At 38.5% G+C, this 20894-nt stretch overlaps 1 protein-coding gene across 1 annotated transcript; it reads right to left on the reverse strand.

The window, feature by feature from the left end:
• Positions 1-4464: 4464 nt before the first annotated feature.
• On the reverse strand, positions 4465-20555 carry hs3st2 (heparan sulfate (glucosamine) 3-O-sulfotransferase 2; the record flags this gene model as incomplete). Its single annotated transcript, XM_083931629.1, has 2 exons — positions 4465-5083; positions 20044-20555. 2 exons carry the CDS (start codon positions 20553-20555, stop codon positions 4465-4467), a joined length of 1131 nt encoding a protein of 376 aa, XP_083787755.1.
• Positions 20556-20894: the final 339 nt, after the last annotated feature.

Raw genomic sequence — 20894 nt, forward strand, 5'->3', positions numbered from 1 at the left:
TGCAGTTGTATTTCTCTAGATGGCATCTCCACAGTGAAAAAAAAACCTTTTTGGATTTACTTTTTAAAGTATTTTACTGCTGAATATCAAGTACAAATCACTCAACAATATTAAAGGTAATGTACTTGCCTCTAAACTTAACATTGGTGGAGAATTGAGTAAACGTTACTTAACTGTGTTCAACTATTTATCTAAATGTTTAAATAAAGTCTATCACGTAGTAGATTCTGGTACTTTCATTTAATGTTTAATTACTTTGTTGTATAAATTTATAGCAACCTAAACACTGCTTAAGATGAGTAATTTCATCACGGCCAACTCATCACAGCCCTTTGGCACACAGGCACCTTTTACTACTTTAAAGAAGCACGGCCTTACAATCTCATATACTCTCATTAACACGACCCTGTCGTGTTGGGAAATTCTAAATAATTATATATAATAATTATTCTGATAGCTGAGATCAGACCCAAACAGTGATATATCATACTTGGTGTTTATGATGCATTATTGGGGAGAATAAGGCATTTTTTCTGTGTGCAATGCACCATGGGAATTTTCAGTTAGACTTTTTCTGCTGTATCTCAGTAACGGAAGGTCGTAGAGAACGGCTAGTACAAAGAGGCTAAATCATCAATCAAAGATGACGGTATTTGGGGGTATGACCAAGCCCCCATCACAGCAACTTCCTGGTTGATCCAGTATGGAATTACCAAAAACTGTAGTTCTCCGTGTGGCCACAGTTTGCATAATAGAGCAATTTCTCATTGACCCCCATGTTAAACTGGCTGTTTTCACAGCATAATTAAACCTATTTAAGACATGACAACACTGAGGGGGGGGTTTTGTACCAGGCTAATTTTTATTTTATTGGAGGTTAAAGTTTATGAATAATTAGGGGCACGGCCTCTTGAGTGACAGCTAGCCGCTGGCCCTCGTTTTACCATGGAGGTATACATCAGCCAGATGGACATATCTCTTTCACAGAAAAAGAACAGTGTAACTCCAGTTCTACTGCACATGTGTCATACACCCAAAGCACTGCCATCTTTGATTCGTGTCCTTGCCTCTTTCCATAGCCTTGTCGTAGAGAGAAGAAAGTTTAACCCTTGAATATGTTTCCATGTATATTCTTTCAAACGATGCCACCCCTGAGTGTCTTTGACCTACCATTCCTGAGAAATGTCACAGTTATCACAAATATGAAAAAAGGTTACATTTACTAGAAATTATCCATCCATGATAAAATTATTTTCAGAGTAAAACTGAATAAGTATTTTATACTTAATGTGCAGTGACTATAAATCATTTAAATTGTATTTTTTAATATGTAATAAAATGTACTTTTACTATTCAGTGAATTTATTACATGATTAAAATGTTTAAATATATATATTTTTTGCTTTAGATATTTAAGTTCTCACTGAATTTTTAATTTTACTATGTATTATTATTTACATAGTAAATACATACAATGTATAATTTACATTCATTTAATACATTTTACTATGCCAAAAAGTTTGTTTTTTCAGTGCAATATAGAGATGACAGACATGAGCTTGTAAAGTGTGTGAAGTTTCAGGGTTGGGGCTTCAGTAGAATTTCAATTTTCTTTTCAAGGTTTCAAGGCAGGAGTTATAAAGCTCTTTAGCTGTGGAGTCCGTATGAGGTAACTGCAAGACATATATTTAGATTCTGCCACATTATTTCTTTTCATTTAACAAGAAGGAAAATAAATGGTCTCTGAGGTAATTGATTTTGTTGTGTACTAGTGGACATTTCTGATGAGTGGCAGAGGTTTTTACCTCAGAGTCTTTTAAAGTTCATGACATTTACAACAGCTTCTTTGGTATTTACTTTGAAGCTTAAAATGGTCAGACAGCTTTTAGTTACCCAAATAAATGTTTTTCCTTTCATAAGTGAGCAGTGTGTTTCCATTGACACAACTGCATGTGTGACATTGCAGGTGTAGGATGCCTTCTATTCTCCAAGAGAGCATACACATTAAAGAAGCACAGTCATGTGAGGAAAAGGTGTGAAAAGCTGCCATTTCCTTCTCTGCAGCATGTCTTGCATCCATGAATACCCCAAAAAAGTTCACCTGATATTATTCAACTGAAGTCATATGGAAAGTAGCCAAATGCAGGACTGATAACACATCAAAGTGTTCATTGGGTATCATATGGTGGCAGCCGTGTGGGAGTTTTCTCCTCAGTGCCATGTCATCAAGCCCAAAGCATTCTTGGGGAAAAGTTATAATTAACTGAGCTGAGGTAAGGTTAAGCTTATTGCTAAACTGGCATGTCTGCTGATGGCTCACTAAGTAGCAGGCAGCTACAGACGACATTGGCAGGTTAATCAAAAATGAATGGAAAATATCACAAATTACAGTTTAAAAACTGCTGTTGGCCAACTGAAAGAGCATGGTTGCAAAGTGAATATCTAATTTTCTTTATAAGGAAGGTCACATTGTCACTTTTCCACATTAGTCTAAATGTGACTATAAGGATGCTCAATTCATAGCCCTGCAGTGGGGGATTAAACAATGAAAGTGAAACACATATGGAGACCTATTGTAAGTCAAATGCATTTTTCATACTCCAAATGCTGTTTCATCATTACCATAACAGCTTAACGTGGCTGTTTCAGTTAGAGAGCTTTGCTTAGAATATCATATTATCTCAAATTTCCATTTTAAACCTCGTAGAACAATGAATCACAAATGAATGCATTTGTGAAATGACTTGTATCAGGAGGTACATTGTGTTTGCAACACTGTTGAACAAGAACATCATAGGAAACTTATAGTTGTTCTGATTTTCCATTAATTGTGAGTTATTTTTTTATAAATCAAATGATAATATAATTAAAAAAATAAATGAAGTAAAATTGAAAAAACTCAAATGTTACAGTTGCTGTTTCTTACGCCAAATTCGCCATAAACAAATAAGGATAAATAACAGTCAGAATGCCCAAACAGTTCAAGTGACGGATAATGGGAGAATGCCAATCCCTCAGACAAATTAGGCTTGATAATTGAATGTTAAACATAGAAACAGCATGCCAGCATTTGCAGCTTCAACAATGTTGGAAGATCACATTGTAGTCAGTTCAAAAATGAAAGTGTAATCTAAATCTGAATCCATATGAGACACATATATTACTTGGAGACTTAATTTCAAATAATTGCAGAGCATGTGTTTATAATCCTGTGACATCTGTAATCTGTATTTGCTGCCATGTTTCACAGAACATAGATAAAGCCAGCATAGAGTTATATATCATAATTTTGGGTTTTATCGCATTATTGCTTTTTTGCACAGATCATTTGGTTTTCTGAACTCTTCTTTCTCGTGTGTATCGTGAATGTTGGAGGCCCAAGTAGAAATTATTAATGACAACTCTGATTGGCTTCAGGGTGCAAATTCAGGAAGTTAATATAGCTACTTAGTATGGGGACAAGTTCAGAAAACGATATTTCAAGAGGAATCTTGAAAGTTAATGAGATCACTGACACGCAGGGCAGCATTAGGTAAGAGCTGCTCAAAAGGCTCCATACATACTTCTTTGTACAAAAATATGTTCTTTGAAATGTGGTCAGGTGATGTGAGTGAATGTCATGCCCCAAATCACATGAAGTCTGTGATTGCCAGTTTTGAGGCCACTGACTCATCAGATCACAGAGACTGGCATTGGGTAAGTGATTAGTGTTTATATTGGAAAACCCAGAATTAGTGTAGTGAATTGTGAATCAGATACTGATTGATATCAAGAGGACAAGAACACACCACAAGTATAGGTAATACATAGTAATACTGGACACCATAGGAAGAAAACACAACGTTTAGGCATCTGTAGGCAAGAAAAACAGAACATATCTAAAAGAATAATCCATTTAAAACGTTTGCCTTTTATTTTGATGATCACAACAAAAATACTGACACAGAAGGATCTGAAGTTAGACAAGTGGACTTTTGACAGTGTTATAGCATCTGTTTTATTATAGCTTTTTCTCTTCTCAGTTACAGTACATTTCTGCAGTAAATCTGTCACTGTGACTGTTGCCTTTGAGCTTTTGCAAACAAAAAGGAAATAAATTTCACTGCAGAAGCCTGATTTTATTATTCATTTGACATTTTGCTGCAACTTCATGTTGAGAGCTGGTGGTTTAATTTGAGTGGGATGCATATTTCAGCAATGTCATTGATGTAGGTCTGGTTAATGTTAATAGTTGCTGTGATGGTAGCTGGTTAATGACTTGGATAATCAATTAATGCCGGTTGCCTATTCATATGTCATATATGTGGTAAAGAAAGAAGATTATATTTTACTGTATATTTTTCTATATTAATTCTGGCAATCTATACATAACTCAATAAACTTTGTTATTTAAATATATCCCCATTCATATTTATCTCCGGGGATAGCCATCTCTGAAAACAGCACTGTTTCTGTATGCCACTTTCAATCCCATTTGAAGTCTTGTCCCACAGTTTCAAAGAATTTGACATTAAATGGCCTATAAAACTCCTGCAGCTGCTCTATGACCTCCTGTTCGATCTGTACGTGAGTCCTGCCCTTGGATTTGCCGAGGCAGCGCGGCTGGCTGCTGCTCTCTGGCTTCTTCAGACAGGGGAAGCCTTTGGTTCGATTAAAGTAGAAGTGCTTGTCCGTGATTATTCGTTTCAGTCCTAAAAAGTCCTGAACGCGTCCCATTTCCCCTGCTGGATCCGTGATCAGCCGCTCCCCACTCACAAAGTGCATCTGGGACAGGCGGAAATACTGCAGCCAGTTCTCCAGGTGCAGAATGTACATCCCAATCCGAATTGCGTTCCAGGAAGGGTCGACGAGACCCAGACTTATGTTCTTGAAGGCTAGCTCTTCAAAAGTAGGTATATTGGGTTTCTTGGAAAGAGTCTGTGTGTAGTCAGAGATGGCTCTCGTTACTGGGTTACGCACCACAACAATCAGCTTGGTCTCATGGGACATGCTGGAGATACGTCTGGGTGCCTCTCTGGTAACAAAGTAGCTGGGTGTCTTCTCTAATGTGATCTGGCTGTCTAGTGTTCGTGGCATTAGTCCCCTTTGGAGAAAAAGAAAAGAATGGATGAGTCAGCAAAAATGGTTGTTTTTCTGTCCAGGAGCATTTTCACATGTCTTTTCTGTTGGATGGATGACAGTGGTTATAAAATGTACAAGTCAGAGGGAAGCAGACATTATGCCTGCTTGTATCATAAATGCACAAAAGCAGCCTTAATATTAACATGTATTGTGATAAATGCACATTTACTATAGATTGGATTGTGAGACATTTAGGGTCAGAGTTAGAGAGGTCATAAAATACTGAAAACACAGGGTATGTGTCTTAAAAATCTTCTGTCTTAAATTTCTCTTAAAATACTACACTATCAAAATGCACTTTTCATGTAAAAGTCCTGCATTGAAGAAGTAAAATTACAACAAGTATTATCTGAAAAAATGTACTTGAACTACTCAAAGTAAAAGACTGACACCTTTCATTGTTATGTTATCTATATTGTTAGAATAATGTTACTGATCATGTAAGCAGCATTTTAAGCACATAGCTGATCCAGGTGGAGACTTTCTTCAGTCAACTGTTGTTTAATTCACTAAATACCAATGTATCACATTTTTACATGCTGATTGTGTTATTTCATTTTCTTAATTTGCAAAGTAACTAGTAACTAATAAAAGTAGTTGAGTGACAAGTACATTATTTGCCACTGAAGTGCAGTAGATGAGAAAAAATAGCAGTTAATGGAAATACTCAAACAGTAAAAAGTAAAACCTCAGAACCTTACTCTAGTACATTACTTAATGTCCTTAGTTATTCTGCACCACTGCTTATATAACAACAGTTTAAAATATATAGAAATCATGGCATTAAAGACACTAGAAAATACAGTTGTATGTATAATATTTCATAGACTTTAGATAGCAAAGTTAAGGGGTAACTTTCTGCTATTACAGAGCATCAAATGACTGTAGAGAAACCCAAATGAACACAACGTTAGATATTCATTGGTGACAGGATAGCTTGTACAATAAAAACATGCATCATAATTATCATCATCATGTTGCCAAGATAATAGCTTTGCAAAAAGGCAAATGTTTCTTTTTGTCATGTGTGTTTTCCTTCCAAGTGTAATATTTAATTCTGCTTTGGGACTTTGGTTCAATAAAACTTGATCAATGACCATCTAATGTTGTTTCTTGAGACAATGAATGCCTATACCACAACCTATCCACACTTTGTACTTTGTTTTCTGTAAATAAAACAGGGACTATGCTGTAAGTCGGGCACAATAACTCTACAGTTTGGTGAGAATAATTACAAAACAGAAGTAGCAAACTGTTTTTTAACTCACTTTATTACAGGAGATATAGTACTTGCATTTCTCTATTTCACAGCATGTGCAGTGGGTACGTTACCACGCAGTTCTGATGATTAAATACCACACTTTCTTTATTATTACTGGGGAAGGCTTCGATTAAAACCTAACCTTTCTCAAAGCTTTCTCTCTCATGGTAGGGATAGCCATAGGTTACCTCTAAAGTCTTGGAAATATTGATCCATTTAGTTTTATTTATGAATCCTGAATTGTTGGCTTGGCTGCCTCAGGGCCACCAGGCAACTATTAATCTTTTATGAGAACAGCACCTTTTCAACAAAACAGCTTTGCCACACACACACACACACACACACACACACACACACACACACACACACACACACACACACACACACACACACACACACACACACACACACACACACACACACACACACACACACACACACACGCGCGCGCACCCACACACACACACACACACACACACACACACACACACACACACACACACACGCGCACACACACACACACACACACACACAAACAAAACTTGCAGCTATTTTCCACGAGGTGCAACATCCTTGGCTGTATTCTGAGGAAACTGTCTTCGTTATCTGGCTTGTCAATTCCACACATTTTCACCATGCTTACAGATGAAGATTGTGTAGATGAGAGAACACATTGGTTCAAACTTCACATTTTCATATTGCAAAACTGGGCTGACAATGTGAACTCTGCAAGCTTGCAGATGGTTCTGCTAAAAATAGTATATAAACAGCTGCCTGCTGTTGACTATACAACTATATACACAACTATTCTGTTGACAATATGTTTACATATGTACCACAGCATGTGGACATTTTCCCTCACACTTGTTTTTTGTTTGGTTGCAGAATATAAAACTCCATGTGAGCCTGTCCATAAGAGATAGCTGCTAATTGTTTTTACAACTGTGAGTATAAATTACATGTTACACGTCAGTTATACAGCCCTGATGGAAATAAGGATGCGAAAAAATTGACAAGCCAGTGGTACCACTGGGATCAATTATCATAAAAGTGTAATGAAGGGTGAATGCACACACCGCAGTCAGCTCTAGTCATAAACTTTGTATAAAGACGCATCTTTACTTCGCCCCACTGTTTAAAATGAAGCCTAAAAATGGTCTTGTCTAGATGGTAACCCTAGAGGCGCAAAAACTCCTTCCCGACAACCTTAACTATCTCACGAGACTTTTGCAAATCTTGGGTTGCTATCTAGCCACTGACCCAAAATGTCCCGGATATGGGCATTGCTATCTTGCTTATTTGAAGCCAGAGTCTGGTGATCGTAAAGCTGCAGTATCTCGCCTTTACACACGCCCAATCACAAGTTGTCACACAGTTATGACGTTATACCCCATTTCTTTTACCAAACTTATCTGAAAACGAACACTTGAACATACATCAGCCTGATAAGAACTACCTGAAGTGACAGACAGCATCTTTGGGAAAAATGTATTTGATTTTTTTTGTTTGGATTTTGGCTTTATTTTTGCATAGCTGTCATGTTGTCCATATTTATATACAGTCTCTGGTTCCCCATTAACGTACATTGAGTTACATGATTTGCATCTAGATATATCATTATATATATTAATTATTTTAAAGTGGAAAAGGAGGGACGGCCGGTGGCGCAGTGGTAAGAGCAGTCACCACATGTAAAGAGGCTTTGCTGCATGTCTCCCCCTCTCTCTCTCACCCCATTTCCTGTCTGTCCTAATGAAAAACTGCCAAAAAAATAATCTTTAAATTGGAAAAGGAGCAGCCGTCAAAGCTCGTACTAAGGCTGGAAAACTTATATGCTGGAATTGATGTTGAATGGTGTACAGTACATAAGGTCTGGCCAGGCAGCAACCTCTGGGGCTGAAAAATTAAGCCAACATCGAAGTGCCAAAAACTGCAGTTCCTCGAATGGCCACGTTAGGCTGGCAAAGCAAATCAATCCACACAGACCTCCATGTTAAAATCCCTGACTTTACAGCAGAGACAAACATGTTTACAGCCTGGTACAAAAACGGTTTTGGTCTTTGTATCTAATCTTCCTGTTCAAGACAACTGTACAGGTGGTCAATTTTTATATAATTTACCTGCTTAAATTATTTTAATGCTTAAAGTTATGCCGGAGCCCCCCATATCAGCTCTTCAGAAGCCTATGGGTGACGTCACAGATACTATGTCTTTATTTTATAGAATCTATGGGTCTGGGATGTGAGTGGAAAAGTTGTAACTCTAACAGTCAGGGTATATCCACAGTCAAATTATACCGCACTATCTTTTAAGATTATTGTCATTGATGGATTAATAAATGCTACTTTAGCATGTTCTTCTGAGAGTAGCTGAATTCAAAGAATAAGAAGAAAAAGTTATCTTTGTGATGCATAAATTGTATATTCAGTCTCTATTTACAAAGGATTACATGAAAACAGAAATCATCTGACTATGACTCTAATCTCTGCCCTGTGGCTCATTAAACTGATACCTACAGCCTCTGCGTCCTCTGAGCCTGGTTGTCAGTTGTCCATTCAAAGGATTGTTTAACTAGCTGCAACTGCAGCCAATGAGAACAAGGTGCAATCCAGTGATCAAAGGATGTGACTCTTTATATGATTTTACTTATAAAGGATGCTTTTATGTCAGTGGGGACAGCATGGACCAACAGTTTCCAAGTTGACTGTAGATATTACAGGTGCCCCCCAGTGTTCCTCATTAACATCACTCCAAGACAAACATTTATTTGAACTAGCATTTTGTAGTTAGGACTCATATTTAATTAAAGGGCTATCACAAAATTATCATCCCTACATGCACCAGCTGCTAATTTTAATGGTTGCATATTACCCTTTAATGACCATATGTGATAAAGCAAACAGAATGCAAGTGACAACTCGAGATGTATTATTTTTGATAAATCATTTTCTTTGCTCACTCAAACACACCCGGTAGCAGCAGCAGCAGCAGCAGCAGCCTCATTTATGTATCTGGTTTTTATTGAGATAGCGGGAATCAGGCCAGAAGGGGGGCGTGTGATACCTTGGGCAGGTGTCTGAACAAACCATCACGATTTTTTCCCTCTATGCCTCCAGGAAACTATGTGCACTGCAGAGCATCTGAAAATAAAAGATGGAATTGAGGATCTTTATGGCAGGGGGTTCTTTCACTAAAAGCTGTTCGGTCCTAGCTTGGTGATGATTATTTGCAGTTAGAAAATCTACATGATTGTAATACTAATGGAACTGCTTTGAGGGTAAGCAATGTTTCTGATTCATCTTGATCAGTGTGCACGTATCAGCAACACACTTTAAAATGCATTTTAATATGACGATCTTGCTTTGCATTTGTTTTGGGACATGTGTGACCGTACAAACACAGACACACACCTTGATTACCTGACATTTGAGTGAAGTGCTCTGATTGATTACCGCCTTTTCACTCAGAGTCAACACTAAATTCTTCGGGGTAATTTACAGTCTTCTTCCCAATTCTTGGTGCAACTTTAAGTCAGGATGCATTACAGGATTGGCTGTGACATTTTAATCACTTTGGGAAAATGAGCCCAGGTGTGGGAGATCAGCTCGATACTGTAAATTAGATCTGTTCCTGATCAAATGAGAGGACATGGTTGAAAGCTAATTTGTTCTGGAGGCTTCAGCATTGCATTTGATCTTCTAATAACACGATTCTTGTTGGTAACTTCTGTAAAAAAATGCAAATTGTTATTTTATTTGAACTTTGACATTTGATTTATTGAAATTAGACCATTTCTTACTGTATCTAAAGCAAACAAACAAACAAACAAACAAACAAAAAATATGACAGTGAGGAGCAGCTCCATCTGTTTTAAAATCACAGGAAGTCACTGAAAATGTAAGGCAGTCACTAATTTGAATATGTATGGTGTTCCTTTTATTGTGACGGTTTTGATTGGAGTCCCTTCACCACAGGGAGACGTCACCGAATATTCCAATGTATGTACAACAGAATAATGCCCTCTATGAAAACATATTAAAATTATTCAACAGATGTATTCAGATGTATGGTTTCATTATTAAATGTGGCTTTTAAACTAGAATTACGGCTATGCAGTAAGATATAAATACCACTTTGTCGATTTTAACTATACATTTTACTGTTCTAACAATTCTGCTCTTTAATGATTTGAGGAAATGTTTTATGTTAGCTTAGTCTCCCATTGCTATACTCCTTGTATTCCTTTGAACCAACCACAATCGTCTTGGGCGAAGCTAAACAGATGCTACCCTTGCAGAAAAGGTAGTGGGGGGCCTGACATCCGGGCACGAGCTGGAAGTCAGGCTTTATCCAATCACTGTATAATCAGTAAGCCAGACTAATGTTAGCCTCATATCCCACTGAGAGAAGAGAAAGAAAGAAAGAAAGAAAGAAAGAGCATCCATCTGCATCTCTTACAGGTGGATAAGGTCGACAGTGGAAAGCAAGGCAATCATTGCCACTCGTTAATGAGCTGTGGTGTGCTGAAAACTAGTCTGCATATTGTAGTGACCCTGAAAGAGCCTGCTGGCTATCTTGCTGAACGTTTTATCTCTGTTGGCTCAGTGGAGGCAGGAGGTCTGGAGTTCAGACTTCCTTCCTTCTGGACGCTGCTATATCATTATGGAGGAATAAGCCACAAACATGGATTTCTTTATTTCAAAGTAAAGAGGACTCCCCATTAAATCCAGATACACATTCTCCCGCAGAGTTCCACTGGGGGAAACTTCTTGTCTTACTAAAGTATTTATACCATTCATCAGCAATGGATGTACAACTGCAAATTATTCCCTGTAATGACTGCCTAGTCTTCTGCCAGTTAATATCTGTAAAATGCTTGGTTGCTCTATTCCACGCTTTGACTTCTTCTAGGGCGCTGATGTATTAGTCATTCATCTGTGGTGTTGAAACATACCGAACAAAGCAACCTTTCTGTCAAGGGTCTCACCTCACACAACATACAGAGAAAACTTCATCAAATAACAGGGGAGTGAACACTGTCCTTAGGCAGATATTCGTTTTACACTGTGCATTTGAAACAAATCGTCTCGGCTGCACCTCTGGTTAGTTTTTGGCTGAGCATAAACAAGTTCTCTGTTATGCAGTACTTAAGTGCAACTCATCATGTAGCTGACTTTTATACTTTCTGGCTATGCAACATTAGCAGTGACTTCACCAACAGCTCTATCGGGGGAATGCACAAGAGTGATAGTTCTACCACAGCTACAGTAAATCGCCACAGTTAACGTGCACAGACAGTGAGGAAGATGCTTGGAGGAAGATGTTGTGGTTTAGATTCTAGTTTTCAGTAAGAAACAAGAACATGCACTGTACAGTTGCTGCGGGACTACTGAAGGTGACACTACACACACTTATATTTCTTTGATGCAAAAAAAATTTGATTTTGGCCTGCTGGTGGTACTGGAGAGCCCAGCTCAGATCCAGAAACTTCGGCTTGTCAGCTGTAATAACGGTGCAGAGATGCTGAGAGTGCAGACCAGGAGGACCTGGAAAGACCAATCAGAACAGACTTGGCTTTTTCTTTAGGCGTCTTCCAGAGACAGAGGGTGAATACAGGTATATTCAGATGGGCATCATGAGAAAATGTGTGGTGTTTTTTTTAACATTAAAGCATGTATACATGTTGTAGTAGAAACCCAAAATACAAGTAGAATCTGAAAATGAGCACAATATGTCCCCTTTAAAGTTTTAACAAATAAAATATGATTTATTCAGGGAACATTGACATCTACACAAAGATAATGTCCAACAGGAATCAAAATCTTCTGTTTCAAACACAGATAACGCTTGACAGATATATGGGCCCCCCTTAAACCCATGGATGCCAGAACAAATAGCAAAAACTAATTTCAGCTTCAATCCAATATAACAGAAGATTTTTTTTTAACCACTGATATGATCAAAACCTCTCTGACTCACAAACTAAACAAAGACTGGATGTTAAAAGCTATTTGGTGCAGCGCAGTTGTATTAAAGCACAGATTGCAGACTGTAAAGATACACTAGCGGAATGTAGCACTGCATATAGATTAAAAAAATTAAAAAAACATCTGGAAATGACTCCTTCACATACAACACGGGCATGGTTTTCATAATGTGAAGACCAGCGATGCAGTGAAACTGTTCATCTGCAGACTAGAGTGTCTTGTTAAACAACTTAAACTTCCAAAGAGCATACAGGTTCATCAGGGATGCAGACCATCAGAACGAGTAAAGGTCAGCTTTGAATCATCTCTTTGCGAACAATCAATGAACTCAGAATGTATTACTGTCATTTCACTGTGGTGTGAACTTAAAACAGAATGTTGCCTGTTGTGAGTTCAAGGCAAGTTCTCAGTAAATGTTTGCAGCACAAATACAAAATTGGCATGCAACAAGGCTACACATGGGAAATGCAAGTCCTTTACAAAGCAACAAACAATATGTATCTAAAAGCAGCTTTTTGATTGTCATTTTGCACATTATACATTACATGTGATCACCTCTGTATTCTCTGTCAAAACAACCAACTGTCCACCTTCATGTTTACACAATCATCCTCACTGTCTCCTGTAATTAAACAAGGTAATGTATATTATGGCAACAGGCTATTACTAATACAACAGTTGAATGAGTTGGAGGATTTCAGGCGTTTCATTTAAAAAACATTAATCACAGTGTGAAGTGTTTCTGCAGGGTCAGGGGCACAGAGACTTAGAGAACAGCCTTCCTCTCCCGTCGGACAACAAATGTTTGTCATTAGAAGGCAAATAATGAACCCTTCTCATTTAACAATATGCAGGCTCACAGGCTGACCATGGAGGTCCCAAATCAAAGTATCCATTACATGTGCTGTTTGTGTTTGGTCCCCGGGGTAATTTACCAAGAAAACGGTTACACAGTAAATTATAAGAAAAATCTCATGGGCTCTGGTGGCTGCGTGTTATCACAGTAAGCAGCATGGAGAGCAATGATGGTCACAGTCCTTGGCAATAAACAAAAAGCTTTGGTTTAGCAAAAAAAAGGTGGCATTTTCTAGAAGAAATAGATTAAAACTTTTATCAGAGATACTGCAAAGGCACGTAATGTCCAGCACACAATCATGAAATAATTTAAATTGCTTGTGTTATCTGCAGACTGAAGAGCTATCAGTAGTAACAAAAGGAAACAGCAAATTAATACTGAACACATGCACACATGCACACGCACGCACACGCAAACACACACGCACACGCACACACGCACACACACACACACACACACACACACACACACACACACACACACACACACACGCACACTCTCTCTCACACACACACACACACACACACGCTATGCAAATACCATGCAAAGTTGGACTAATATACTAAACTGTTGTGGCTTGCTAATAAAAACTTATTAAATGAGTGTCTGAGTTGTACACTGTGCCGAAAGCCTGTCAGCTTCAGAGTAATTGCTTCAATTCAGCTTTCATGTATGGGGTTTTTGTCTTGTCTTAGTTTCAACAAACAAACACATTTTTTTTTGGTAATTTTGCTCACATGATTTATGCTGATTTGGAGTTTTCAAATATCCCTTCCTTTTAGAAAACTGACTCGCGGAAATTGCGTTTTATACAAACCATTTGTTCTGAAATGTCCTGAAAAGGCAATACCACACACAGACTTGCTTCCCTGCCATCCAATCCCATTAACAGTTTGTATTACTCAGGTAGACTGTGCAGAGAAAATGTTCTTATGCAGCGTGATTCTCATAATGTCTATGCCACAGCACTTTCTAAAAATGCCATCTTCCGATTCCCTTGATAAGCATGGATCCGCTCTTGAATGGAGAGGCTGCTCCATTAAAGTATCACTCACTTAGATTACAGCTGTGATGACATCTGATCATTAATCAACAGCAACGGAGGCCTGCCGCTTGAAATTCTATTTAAGAGTTAAGAAAGAGCAGCCCAGACAAATACGGCAGTCCTGCGGCCAATTCAGCTAGGTGAGGAACAGAGGTGAATAACAATTCAGGGCTCTGAGAATCAAGCACCATTTTTTTCTAATTTAATAGAAGACAAACTGGTTGGAAATAACAGAATGACTGTGCCAGAGATATCTTGCAGTAGAGAATTTCTAGCCTATCCTCAGCCACATAATGGAATCAAAACATATTCATTGAAGGATAATACAGTTCTACAAAACTGGAAAATAAATTGCATAATGCATCTGACCTTGAACCAAAACCTATTTAATCACTGTCATTTAAACACCAGTCTCTTGTTTTCATAGAAAAAACATTGAATAATTATTCATGGTTTGGTCTACAGAGAGAAATGACTGACACTTGCTCTTCTTGAACAATAACACGTTGAATTGAGCCGAGCTACGAGCTGTCACATTAACATGTGACACGGGAAAGTATCCACAGACTCTGAAATGAGGACGGGAAAGCCTCTGAAATCCTAAACTGCTCATTCTCAGATGAGGATTACTGCTCATTCTGCTCATTTTTACTATTTTTGAAGGAATTTATAGCTGATGAACACATGAGCTTAAGTCCGTTATAGGTTTTTTGCAGCGCCATAGTGCGGCACCTAAAATAAAATGTTTAATAATCTTAATTCATATCAAATGCCCTTCATTATGAATGTCTTAATGAGTGAATGGCAGATAACATTCTTCCCCCTTCTTCCCCTCTATTATCATCTATTTGCGCAGTTTGACAGCAGCACCTCCTTTTACATAAAAGGAGGATTCTTCAATTTAATCAATGTTAGAGCTTGGAGAAGTTATTTTACACTATAGCCTCTAGCAATGTCAAGGATATTTAAAAATGAGACTGGGTAGTCCACAGAGTTTCAGTAGTTTTTACTTTTTAGTTAGATGGTGGGAGAATACAAAAAGAGATGGAATAGGGCAAACACAGGAGAGTTAGCTCAGACAGGATTTGATCCCTGGTCAGTGGGGACGCACTGGGTTCGCCGAGGGGGGAAAGTTAACAAGCTGACAATCTCAGAGGATGAGCTAAGGTAAGGTAGGGGTCTGTGACTGCTGGATATTTCCGGACTCAGAATGTCTCCAAAATAATAGTGCGTTTGATAGTATAATTTGCTGTAGGGACTATTGAAGCCCTAATCACATTTTATTTTCAAGACACATCAAGTGACAAACCAGACTGCTGTCATCAGTCATTTGTTGCTTGAAACTATTGAAACTACAGCTACAGTAATTCACACACAAATACATTTCCACCTCCTCCTGTGGCTGTGACAGCAGTGGGCTGTTACACTGGAAATGCACAAAACACTCTTTTATTGACACTTTTATTTAACATATGTGACAGGCAGGTGCGTGTGCACGATGCCTGATCGATTTTCACAAATAACCCAAACCCCGAAAGTATTTAAGAAGGATGAGCTGCTCTATTGAATGGCTCTTGGAAAGGAATGGAGTCATGAGATCTGGTTCCCAGCAAAGAGCAGTAATCCCTTTAGTTATTATGATTCATGCTCTGGGCACCATAAATGCCAATCATGGCAATCATCTAATAGTTGATAAGATGTTTAAGCCTGGAGCAAATAGGTGGACTGACTGATTAATGGCTAATAAGAAAGTGGTGCAAGTTGTGTGTGTTTTCACATTATTTCCTGAATGATTCTATTAAAGGAATAAAAGCACCATGTCTTTGCATTTCAGACTGGTTTCATCTGGGAAACATTTCAGAAAGAGTTGATTTTTAAATAATGTTAACCACTACATGTCTCTGAGCTGCACTGGAATAAAGACAGCTCATTAATAATGCAGAGGTATGCCTTACGAGCCCTCGCTGTATAATGTGCTGTTTTCTGTGTTAAATGAGAACCATCTAACTTTCTGTCCTCATCAACCTTTCTGATGATATTGTTCCAGATCTCCCTGCCTCCCCGAGCCAATTAATGTGGACCTGAAGAATATGTGTTGCTGTAGCATCTCATACAATTTCAACCCTTCTCAAGGAATCTACTGGAAGTGCTTCTGACTCCTGTGAAATCAATAGAGCTGAGATGCCCTTTTAAGTCTTGATGGTGTATAGCAACATGTTTTTGTTTGATCTTTAAGATTCTGTGGAGGATGGAAAAAGTGGCGAGAGAAGTACGAGTAAATTAGTGGCAGTGAAACGTCTGTTTTATCAGGTCTTGTATGGTTATGTGAATACCGTTGCATAAAATAAATGAGGCCACGTGTGTTCTGTTCAAGAGGCACAGTAATGAACACCCAACGTTTTTCAAAGCTTAAATGATCTGTCATATGCTCAATGTAGCAGGACAGACTGTTCAGAACAACTGGCCAGTTCACTGAAATTGACGAGAGTTAATTTGGTGTCACGTGTTGCATTTTTCTCTGTTTAACAGATAACAGCAAAGAGGAATAACTTAAAATACCATTGTGCTTTGAAAGGTATTGGGAAGGGGGCTTCAGAAAATACTATGTTGCGTTTAGCGCTTGATGGTGACCATGGTGTTACAGTTTTGGAAGCTAGTAAATGGAGATTATTTTCTCACACTTACTGATCCCAGGGTCAAGAATAAACTTCCATGCCCAAATTACTTAGTCAAAGTAGCCTAGAATTAATTATTGGCAATTTTAGTAATCAATTTATCATTGCATGCATTAATCAAGTAGCGAGACTGCTGGGCTATAATGCTCATTACACACGAGAAAGATAAGTCTGCTACTGAATGGAACTCCAGTTAAGATTTTGTCTGCTGTCCCCGAGGTCGAGCATGAACCTTGATGATAGCATATTAGCTGTTAACAGTTAAGAGTTAAGATGCTAATGTTTAGAGAATTGGTATGCTATGACAATATTAACCACTTTGCATAACTTTACACTGATAGGATAAGGCCTTTAGTTTTCGACATATCTTATACTGAACTGAAATGGATAATTAGTTGTTGATTCTAATAGAAACATCGATCAAAAATGTAACTAGGATTCCTCCTCTGTAGATTATGAATACAGCACCTTTTCCACTGGATAAAAACACCCACTCACATCGCCATTCATTCCTGGGACAAATTACTCAGCAGTAGTCACATATATTTATTGGTTCCATCTTTGATCATTAGTAAAGGAAACATGACAACCGGGAGGACATGCTAATTTTGAGCCCCTTTTCTGGTGCAGTGCTATGACGTGTACCTCCGTCTGTAACTCCTGCAACTTTTTGTCATCTCAGCCATAAATTCCATCCATCTCCATTCAAGCAGCGCCCAAACATCGTTCTACATTTGTCAGGACTAAGTTTAAAAGAGAAAAAAAAGAAAAACAAATACTGCAACAGTGTCACCTCCATGCTGCTTTCTACGATGACTGTTTTCTGACATGTTTGGGATGTTGATCGTAACACCATAAAAACAGTGTAAACCAAATTCCAACCAGTTTGGGGGCTAATTGTTTACTAATAACTATAGGCATCAGTTATAATAATTTTTAATAGTTGATACATGTGTTCTCTACAGGACTTCTAGGTTGAAAAGAAAATGCACTAAAACATTATTAATTGAAAAGACAACTGATAATATTAATAATAATAACACACCCTCAATTTACAGTTCATTGCTAGAAAGATGGAAAGGCCAACCAAATTAATCTCTCACTTTAGAGATGAATTCGACAATTAATCAAAATGGAAATATAGTTTATGTGACGTGATTCCACGACCCAAACATTGTGACAGATAATCACTGAGGGCCAGTCTAATACAATCACTCAGTCACTCATCAAGCTACTACAGCCTGGATAAAACCTGCCTTGGTGCTCATGGTATTGTTTAAGTATCTTGAATATGAACTGCCAACTTGTAACTGTTTAAACTGTTGATGTTGTGTTGGTGCTTGTTAATGAAGAAACACCTATGAAAAGAGAAAGTATAACTCCACTACAGTGTTTGTCTACTTAAGGCGTTCTGTGTGTATGTGCAAATTAATCAACACGTTCACAACGGGAAGGGAACATCCTTAATACATATGTAAATTATTTAACATGTGTTTGGCGTATTTTCTTACATTAATGCATTTTTGTAATATTATATCCTCTGGTCCCTTAGTGTGAATGTGTGTGTGGTGAATTATCTTGCATCTGCATGAGTAGGCTACATTTCTCTCGTACCCTCCTTATATGCACATTGTTATTTCATTTAGAAATGTATCTTCACACTGCACTTACAACTGATTTGTTGTGCTTGTGACTAAATATCGTAACTACATTGGATCCTCTACTGTAGGCAAAACGGGGACAAGGCAATTTCGTCTAACTTCTTCTGAGGTAAATGCTTTTAAATCGCCTTTTTTAATTTCCTCAAAAATGACTGATTGGATCTTTTCAGCTCTATAGGACTTTCATTTTCGGAAACAGATTGATTAACATTTTTTAAATTAGTCCCTAGAAACAACTAGAATTAAACTGTGTAGTGATCTTAGTTACAGCCCCAATGGTGTGTGTGTGTGTGTGTGTGTGTGTGTGTGTGTGTGTGTGTTTTGGGGAAAAAGGTTAATTTACACAACTTAACAAAAAACAATCATGGCAGAAACTAGGTGTGCCAAACAGGGCCTCTTTTTTTGCCAAATAAGGAATGGTTTAAACATTTCAGTCTATGTATAACCAGGGTCTCTGAAGCTAATAAATAAAATGTAAACATGCACATCCTGTACTTAAATCTTGAAAAGTTATTGAAAAACTGAGGCTGGTTATATTTGAGCAAACTATCAGCTGAGACATGATGGGAAATCTGTAGGCAGCTCTAACAATTAGACACAACGTAAAAGTATGATCAAGCCTTTGTTGGAGGACATTTGCAGACTTGAGTGCAACATTTTTAGTCAGTCTTAGCAATGGCCTTACGTTATTTTGAGATTAAACATGAACATTCTGCTTAAAAAAAAATGCCATGTCTATAGATTGAAATTGTAAAGGAGTGACAGAGAGAGTGAGACACAGTTAGGTGGGGTGATGTGCTGGGCTCAGTGCATGTTGTGAGCCCGTTTTCCTTCACAAATCAACACAAGAACATTTTGTGCCCAGGTGTAGCCTGTAAGAAGTTGGCTTGTAACCTGGAGGCTGCCTGTGTCATCTGATTGTTTGTGTGAATTGGTCCTACATCAGCCTTGTGGAGCTGTCTGTTCAGCACCATGGAGCTCTGCTGACAGATAACATCTGCAGCGCTGAGAAACAAAATATACAGTAGAATCAAACTTGTGATCTTAGTGGTGGAATTATGCTTAGAAATGTGTTTTTGCGTGTGGTAATGTGCGATTACCCCAACAACGATGCCTTTCACAGTATCCAACAGCAAAATGTGCTCCTTAAATTAAATTATAGGCCACTGAGAAATAGTTAAACATTCATATGACTGAGAGGTACCTTGGGCTATAACACTGCAAATCATAGTTGTCAGAAAGCGCGTTAAATAAAAATGAACATGGAAGTGTACACCGGGACTTTACATACAGTATCACAAGAGTCCCCTGCCCAGTTGCGCCAAGGGGTGACTGAAGTAAAAAATGCTGCATCGACACAGAAATATCACATAATGGGCAACTATCCCAGAAAAAATACTAATTTATTTTGCAATGTTTGTTTCATTTGTTTCTCACCTGTACCAGTCAAGCCCTCTGTCATAGTTTCTGTCGAAAAAGTGCGGCTCTGTTCCAAGTGCGCGCACATCTGGATGTATCCGGATGAACTCCAGCACCGCCCTGGTGCCTCCTTTCTTTACACCGACTATTAACGCATTGGGAAGCTTCTTATTCCCATATTTTTGCACAACACTCGTGTTTCTCAACTTCATGTCAGCCCACTGGCTTCCAGACGAGGCAGGGGCTTTACTTTGGTCGCGGGGATCACTTGATCCTCGCTGGGCAGCAGATTTATCCAGAGCGGACCTGACTTCCAGCGAAGCGCAATTGTCTAATCTTCCAAGAAGTTTCTTCCCACCGGCGTTCTTGCTCGGTGGGCATCTTTTCCCCTCGTAGCTCTGGTTTGTCATGATTGTGCTGCGACAAAAAATAATACTGTAGCACAAATAGGTGCAGGACAGTGACACAGTGAATATGAAGGCGAATCTGGCGCTGAATTTGTTCGTAGATGAGAGGAACCTATGTGCCATGTCTCCATGGGTTCAGGGTGCTGCATGATTTTCCATCGGAGTCTTCCTCCTCTCTTGGTCTGCGGTCCGGGTCTGGTAGTAATAGGTTCTAAAGTGAGGCAGACTGACATGGGGATAGGGGTGGCTTCTCGAAGGCATCAACTACACGTAAATCGCAGTATTCCTTTTCATAGGCTGCTGAACTGTGCGAGAAACTTGGAGCAGAATATGATTACAGCAGCCTCCAAGGGAAAAATGGGTCAGTCTTTAAACAAGTTTTTCTTAAGTAGTTGGAAGTGAGTCATTTGGATCAATTACTGGTGCCTCTGTCAAAACGAATCCCAGAAGAATGTGACGCCC

Source organism: Echiichthys vipera (assembly GCF_963691815.1).
Source record: "Echiichthys vipera genome assembly, chromosome: 17".
NCBI classification, from domain to species: Eukaryota; Metazoa; Chordata; class Actinopteri; order Perciformes; family Trachinidae; genus Echiichthys; species Echiichthys vipera.